General features: G+C 32.2%; 1 protein-coding gene across 1 annotated transcript; it reads right to left on the bottom strand.

Annotated features, from left to right (window-relative positions):
• Positions 1-4,000: 4,000 nt before the first annotated feature.
• Positions 4,001-7,109, bottom strand: LOC105950079 (thiosulfate sulfurtransferase 16, chloroplastic). The gene is made up of 7 exons (XM_012973395.2): positions 6,947-7,109; positions 6,732-6,836; positions 6,094-6,204; positions 5,879-5,952; positions 5,225-5,295; positions 5,079-5,132; positions 4,001-4,221 (listed from the first exon to the last, which is right to left on the bottom strand). Exons 1-7 carry the CDS (start codon positions 7,015-7,017, stop codon positions 4,150-4,152), a joined length of 558 nt encoding a protein of 185 aa, XP_012828849.2. The 5' UTR covers positions 7,018-7,109; the 3' UTR covers positions 4,001-4,149.
• Between the last annotated feature and the right edge of the window lie 912 nt (positions 7,110-8,021).

Raw genomic sequence — 8,021 nt, 5'->3', positions numbered from 1 at the left:
GAAGTTGAAAGGGGAGTCAACGAGGTTGAAGAGAGCATCAACAAAGTCGAAGATAGCGTCAACGGGGTAGAAGAGAATGTTAGCAAGGTTGAAGAGGGAGTCGATGAGTTTCGAGAGGATGTTAAAAATAAATTTGAGGAAGAATTTGAAGTTGTAAAATTTGTTCAAGAAGAGGAAGGTGCACGTGAAGAGAAGGAACAAGTGAATTGCGTCGAGGTATGTGATCTAATTGTAGATAGTGTTTGCTGTGAAGTTCCTGTAATGGAGAAATTGGTGGAGCCATTGAGATCTTCGATTAAGAAGCCAATTTTTCCAACGCCTCGTTTGGATGAAGATTTTGTAAGCGAGATTTTTGTGCCGGGAATATTGGTGGAGCACTTGAAGTTGTTTCGAAAGAAATATGTATCGCTATATTTTGATCATAGCTCGAGGTCGAGCTCTTTTGAAGAAGAGGAGATTGATAAGGAACGCCAAATTGGATTCGAATTGGAAAATAACTATTTAATTTGTAGAAGAGTTATTTATGGGCATCGGTGGAGATACCGAAAGAAATTACGGAAAAATAAGGGTTTTCAACGAACTCAAATTGTATTTGAGTACGAAACGAACTCTATCTCAAGTACAACGGCGCAAGGAACAAAACTCATGAGCAAAGCTCATGAATCACGTCAAATTTCAGCAATCCAACGTCGTTTGGACTCCTAAAAGTTCGTTTTTGCTATTTTAGGTAAGTTTTAGAAAATTAATATCAAATCATAGAAAAATCGGATTAGGATTTCGTAAATTGGGTTGTTCCCAAAATTACGAGATCTACTAGAATCAAACTCTAACTCGTTTTTGCCGTTTTTGGTAATTTTTAGTATTTTCTTAGTTTAATTAGGGTTTTCAGTTTTTTAGTATAAATAGCTGCCTTAGGTCTTTATTTTAAGAAGATTTTCGAATTTTAATAAAATATTTAGAGTTTTCTCTATTGTTCTGGTGGATTCCAGAGTTTTTCGGTGGATTCCGAATGTTATTTTGTTCTTTAGGATTAATTCGTAGAAATTAATTCTTTACCGTGCTTCCGTTCTGCGTCAAATTAATTCATAACCTTCAACAATTTTGTAAGAGACGTTTTTGTGTACCCTTTTGATTTTCAAAGACATACATACATAACAGAAAGCGATGGTTTCTTTAATTTGTTTGACAAAATTAAGAGCGTGTTGTGTAAGGATTTCAAATTGTCCACCAGTGATCACGTGTTAAATGTTTCTTTTGGTCCACTAGTTATTTCAAAAAAAATAACCAATCAAAGCTAGAAAAATGGGTGGCTATTTCTTAGTTGAAACTTTCAAGAATTTTACCCGGTTGAGTCCAGCCGGGCGGGCCGGGTCTAGAAAACTTCAACTTCATTGGGTAAGCTTTCGGGTCGTTTCCGTCTTCATGAACTCAATGAATTTATACAATTTTTATTATATTTTCATTATTGAAACGATTCTCTTATATTAAAATTCAAACAAGTACTACTGGTATTTAATAGTACTGAATCATTTGTTTGAATTTTATTTATTACTCTTTCAACGCGGCCACTCAACCAATCTCTCATAATTAACATTTGATTTTTCCAATTCTCAATTAATGTTTGGGTAAATTACAACCAACCCTGATGTATGGTTAAATTACGAAATACCTCTTTATGTTTGGGTAATTGCAACCACCCATTAATTATAAATATTCTTATATGTTGACCCTTATGGTTTCAAATTTAGTGGAATATTCTAGATTATATGGAATATTCTCTATTTTGTACCCGTTTCATACCAATTCGAACTCCACATTTTGAAACAAGATGATCATAAAATATGTTTTTTGGCTAGTCTATATCAGATTGTGGTGCATCAGAAACTGTATTTTTGCACAAAACGAGTACAAACTAGAGAACAGTCCGCGAAATCTAGATGATTATGTTGAATTTGACACCATAAGGGTGGAGATATAAGAAGACTCATAGTTGAGGGGTAGATGTAATTATCCAAACATAAGGGGATTTTTCGTAATTTAACCATACCTCAAGAGATGGTTGTAATTTACCCTTACTGTTAAATCTCATTTCTAATGAGCTAATTGCACATAACCCCCTGTGTAATCTCGAATGGTTAAAAAGACCCTTGTGTTAAAAATATTAGCAAGAAAGCCCTTATGTTATTTTTGACAAAGTATACTGCCCCTTATTTTAAAATTCGCTGTTGACCCATGTGAAATTACTAAACTACCCTAATTAAAAAATAATAATAAAGTAAAATATCCAAATCCCAAGAACATATTCTGGGTCGGATTCTTGTTTCCGGTCATCTTCTCCGGTAGGAACTTTATTTTTCTTTTGTTTTTTTCTCCATCTCCTTCCTCCTCCCTCTTTTTGTCGTTGTACCCCCTCCCCCTCCACTTACATCCTCTTCTCCGTCCCCTCCTTCAGAAATTCCCAAAAAACTAACAAAATTCCAACAATCTTCTTTGTTCCCCTAATATAAGGACCGCAGAAAAACGGAGGTTCAACCAGCATCGAGGAAGGTGTGACGATGCAAACCGGCGGCGGATTCCATTGTGGAGCTACACTCACAAATTAAATCTCTGCCCCTGTGTATATGGGTGAATCTTCTTTGTTCCAAAATCCCAAAATCCGGAATAAAAAAAAAATTGGATCTGGAATTTGGTCCCTTCTTTCTCTGTCTCGAGGGTTAGGGCGGCCCTATTGAAAATTGAATCTTGGCACTCTTCTTTCTCTATGTTGAGAAAGCCCAAAACCTCAGACCCTAAAGTAGGGCTTTTACACTTGAATTCGCTTTTGATGAAGATTTCGATAAATTCTGGAGCACCGATAGTCGTCGATGTGGCGCCGGCAATGAGGTACATAGTGGGGATATGGGTTGCACTATTGGAAGGATGGTTTGATGGTGACGATGAAATGGTGCTGAGAAAAAGTTGTGTAAATAAATTTTTTTAAATTGCAATTTCATCCAAAAAGTTGGATTATTTATTTTTAAATCCAAATAAATTTATGTTTAGTTATAAAATAATTTTAGAGGGCATTTGGGACTTTTCATGACAAAAAATATAACAAAGAGTCGCACACACAGCGCGTGTAACACACAATCAGCCCGCAGGGGACTTTCTGGCTTTGACTAATTTTCATAGGGGGGTTTTTGCTAATATTTTTAACATGGGGACTTTTTTAGCCATTTGAGATTTCACAAGGGTGGTTTTTGCAAAAAACCCCATTTCTAATACTCATATTACTCCCTTTGTTTCTTTTTAAGTGTCTCCTTAATTAATTTTACTTTCTCATATTAAGTGTCACTCTGGAATTTCAATGTTAGACAATTCTTTTTTCTTCGACTTTACCCAGCATTAATAACAAATTAATGACGTAATAAAAGTAAGTTGAAAAACACACAGGGGTAGTTTTGTCAAATAACTGATGTGCATTAACCTTGCGACACTTAAAATGAAAGAAAAGGAGTATTCTAAAATGAAACAAAAGGAGTACTTGTTATGCCAACATTCATGCTTAGCAATGCACAACTAAATCAATTAGTCTGCCCGCATGGATATAGCTCAACTGGTTCCGAAGGTGGTACGTTGGTACAAGGTCCTATGATCGAATCCTGGTAGCCTCAGTGTGGAAATTTCAACTCCAATGAGGGTTGGTTCCTTATGGGCACCAAGTCCGGGTCCGCTACCTTAACAGGCCGTTGAGTCACCATAATTTACATTTCTCCATCAAATACTTGTCGGGCCAAGCGATGGGAGCCCTGGAGGCGATGGATTTCGCCTTCTGGTACAAACTAATCAATTAATCCTAAATTTTAATTTATTAAATTAAATTTATTCTTAAATGTGTTTGAGAGTCCTTTAAAGTCATGTTAATTAATATTTTTAGTTCTAGATTTGAGAAGTTGGTATAGCTTTCGAACAAAAAACTAATATTCTTAATTTTGTATACAATTTCTAAGTAAAGAAGAACTTTTTGTATACAATACTGTCCAAATAAAACATTAATATTCAGATTGTGGTTATATACAGGAAGTATGTGAGACATTCTATTATTTAAAGTAGCAGATAAAAGAAATATACATTAATTTAATATATTTTACATATTTCCAGAATTTTAGTCTACGTGGAGGGAAGTCCATTTTGTACCCAAGCAGCATATCCTCCAGCCATATCAGTAATTCCAGTAAAACCCTACAAGTTATTTAAATAATTTCATTAGCTTTAATTATAAGGCAAGAGATAATTATTTAAATATTATGAAAATTGCTTATCAAATTTTTAACAAAGAGGTATAATTCAAGAAATTATTGGGTAACCTAATTAAAGTAGTAATGGCTAAAGATGTGAATCAACGTGCGAAATAGGCAAACTCTGACGTACTTTATTTTGTTAAAATAATCAAAGAATTCGGAATCAACCATACATATGTACTGAGTTTAGTAAACATGCGCTCGTCATGTATGTTTATTCTTTTGCGGCAGTTTTTCTCATAGTTTCGTCAAAATTATAAAAGTTCAATCGAAAAGTGTTACATCTTTATTTTGGGAAGTTTAAAGAAATTTGACTAAGATAATTTCACATGTGGGGCTAATTGGAGTAATATATAAAACATTAATGAAAATGATAATCATTCAACAAGCTATGATTAGTTTTGTACGACAAAGAATCCTCAAATTAAAGAAGCGTCGCGCATTTTTCCAATGATTTTTCACGAAAATATTATGTGAGAACCGGATCAAAATTGCGATTATGTCTATGCTAAATCCGGTGAAGATTAGACCAAGTGAATTTTTATCGTTGTCTACACATACCTGTGGGTGTGTGGGTGTTTGTGTGTATATGAATACTAAAGACGTATTCGGTGTATTTCATCCTAAGCAGTATAGTAAAAACCCAGAATTGCTACACAAAATAAAGATATCGGATAGATTTGCTATCTAAAATTAATTCAAACATGACTAAAAGTACGACCCACAAAATATTGCAACTATTCAATTTTTTGTACACAAAAACGCAGGCGAATAATTTGGGAAGAGACGGAAACTTACAGCAGATACGAGCTCGGAAGCAGCCGTGAACGACCTTTTCCCTAATTGACATCCCTGAAATTTATAAAATGCCACAAATACTAATATTTAGCACCAAAAATAATTAATTTTTTTTAATAAGACAGTAACAATTTACATGAACTTACAACAATAATTTCATCATCTTGCCTAAAAATAGCCAACACTTGCTCTAAGAATTTTGGATTCCTTGCCATACCTGCTTAACCAGACTCGAACGTTTAAAAATTTGTTGATTTCGATTTCGTATTATGATTCACTACATCACATGTTAAAATAATTCGAACAAGTAGGGTTAAAATAACTAATCAAAACACGAGCAATTCTAAGGATTCATAATTATTGATTAATGGCACCGTTTTTACTAGTAAATTTAGAAACATTATGTATTTTAATATCTTCGACAGCTTGAAATCTAGCCCGTGAAAGTAAAGGTACTTTTCTCCGTAAATGGATGTCAATGAGATTCGAATCGTACAACCCCTTTTCAAATCATAGAGAGAAATTAAATACTTAACGAAAATTCCCTTGTCATAATAACTAATAATTAATAAATATAGTCGAAGGCAAATTCTTAGAGCTCATGGCATTTGTGACGGTTTCAGGCGATTATTAGATTGAAATAACAAAAATGCCCTCCGACAACAAAATGTATTTTAAGGTAGCTTTTAATTCGGAGGGGATTTTGTATCATTTCTCTAAAGAAAAATATAATATATTTTTAAAATTATTTCATCATCCTTAATATTTATGTCCAAAAAATAACGGAAACGATGGCGAACCTGGACCAAGTCTTAACATGAAAGGAACATTGACGGCGCCAACAACGTGCCCGTCGCTAAATTCATCCGGGGTCCTGTAAATTATTATGCAATAATCAAATATCGATTATCAACCATAGAGATATTATATTAATACTAATATTATTATTAATTGAAGCGTTAAATTAACTAAGGAAGTCTTATTAGTAGCTAATCAAGAAAATTAACTAGATCACCTAACATCCAAATAATGATGACCGGCTTGAAGAAGCTCATTCGCTACACGAACCGGAACAGAGGTCGGAACAATAGTCCACTGCAGATTTCTGGTCTCTGTAGCCATCCCACTGCAATTAAAAACGAAAAAAATTTAAAATAAAAAATCGAATGTTCAAGAACAATATGTACAAGTACAATTTCGTCAAAATCGTTAATAGTTTGCGATAAATTTATTATATATATACATTTTTTTTTGTTCTTATAAGATAAGTTATGATACATAATCAAATAATTAGACCGTATTCGGTGTCTATGATTATTATGACATCTACATCTCATATTTCATTTGAAAAAAAGATAGTGTTACATGTCACGTGTGTATTAATTAATGGAATCACTGATGTATTAATCGCTGAAATTACAACAATCTCCACCAGGTAAAGTGTAATTAAAAAGAAATTTTTATTTTTGAAAAATTACATTCAGCGATATGTAGTTTTATAAATTTCTGCCACCGCCTATAAAAGGGTGTTAATGTAAAAAAATTACAAGTTGCAGGGGATTGATTTAATTATGAAAAAATGAGATTTTCTTTTTCAATAAAAATCCCAATATGCTAATTAAACACAAAATAACCAAATTGAATAAATGTTACCTCAAATTGGGAGCACCTCTAATATTGCTAGTTCTTAAACTACGTCGTCTGGTGGGCGAAGCCTGAGACTTGATCACAGCTGATGAGGAAGACACTAAAACACACCTAAAAATGCCAAAATATAAAATAAAAATTACAAATTGAGGAACCCACAAAATGAATGTGAAAAAAAATAAAAAATAAAAAAATTAATATCAAAATGAAAATAATAGTACCTATTATTTACATCATGGGGAACAGTTTGAGGGAGTAAGGTAGCAGATGAGTATAAAGAGATTGCCCTCATTGTATTAATTTCTTCTTCTCTAGTGTTAGTGTTTTATTTTGTTTTGGTTTTGATCGTTAAAATATGGGGAATAATTGAATGTAGGTATTGAGTTGTACAATATGGTATGGGTTTATGTATATATAAGAGTAAAAAGTAATGAGCTTCAAGTTATGGATAGGTTGACACCTAATAGAAATGTATTCTTTGACTTATCCATAAAGTTCAATTGCCCATATCTGCTATGGATAATTCTGACATAAGCTTGACCTGGATCTATCTATCTCTTCACAAGTATCTATCTTTATGTATTTCAATTTTTATTTCCTATTTTACTTCCCAAAAAAGGATATATATCCAAGTTGGAAAGGAACTTTTCATTTTCGCGGGTTCCAATCATAAAAGTTTCGATTTTGGAATAACATTTTCATTCCAACTTTCGAAATTTAGATTTCCTAAATTTCGATTTCCGAATTTTACCAATTTTTTTGGATAGGAATTGGAATTATATAAAAAAGAATAGGAACTTTCGATTTTCAATCCAATCTAATTATCAAAATTAATTGTGAAAATTTTTATTTTTCCCGAAAAATAGACCTATAAATAATATATATTACATAATACTTATTTTAAATGTTTTTTTTTTTTTTTGATTTTTCTTTTCTGAAACACTAATTTAGTGTAAGTTTTTGTTTAGGATTTTGAGATCTTGAACTGTTGTTAGAAGTTTTATTGGATATTATAATTTGATTTATTTTTATTTATTTTTTTGAACTGAAATTTAGTAGTTACAACTTAGTTTTACTTTTATTGACGCGCTTCTTATTTTTGGAAAATTTCTACTAAGTTTTAAAATTTTAAAACTTATAGGATTTCTGAAAATCCATAATTTTCGAGCCTATTGAAATTATAATGATTTTTTTATTTTTCGAAAATTTTTGAAAATTTTCTGAAGAAGCTAATTTCAAATTATTTTTAATTTTTTTTGAAAATTAGCATATCTATATATTTATTTTTAATTCAAT

This window comes from Erythranthe guttata, chromosome 12, assembly GCF_056151865.1.
Source record: "Erythranthe guttata isolate IM_541 chromosome 12, IM_541, whole genome shotgun sequence".
NCBI classification, from domain to species: domain Eukaryota; kingdom Viridiplantae; phylum Streptophyta; class Magnoliopsida; order Lamiales; family Phrymaceae; genus Erythranthe; species Erythranthe guttata.
Note: the sequence above shows the minus strand (reverse complement) of the source record. Positions and strands in the feature narration are given on the sequence as shown.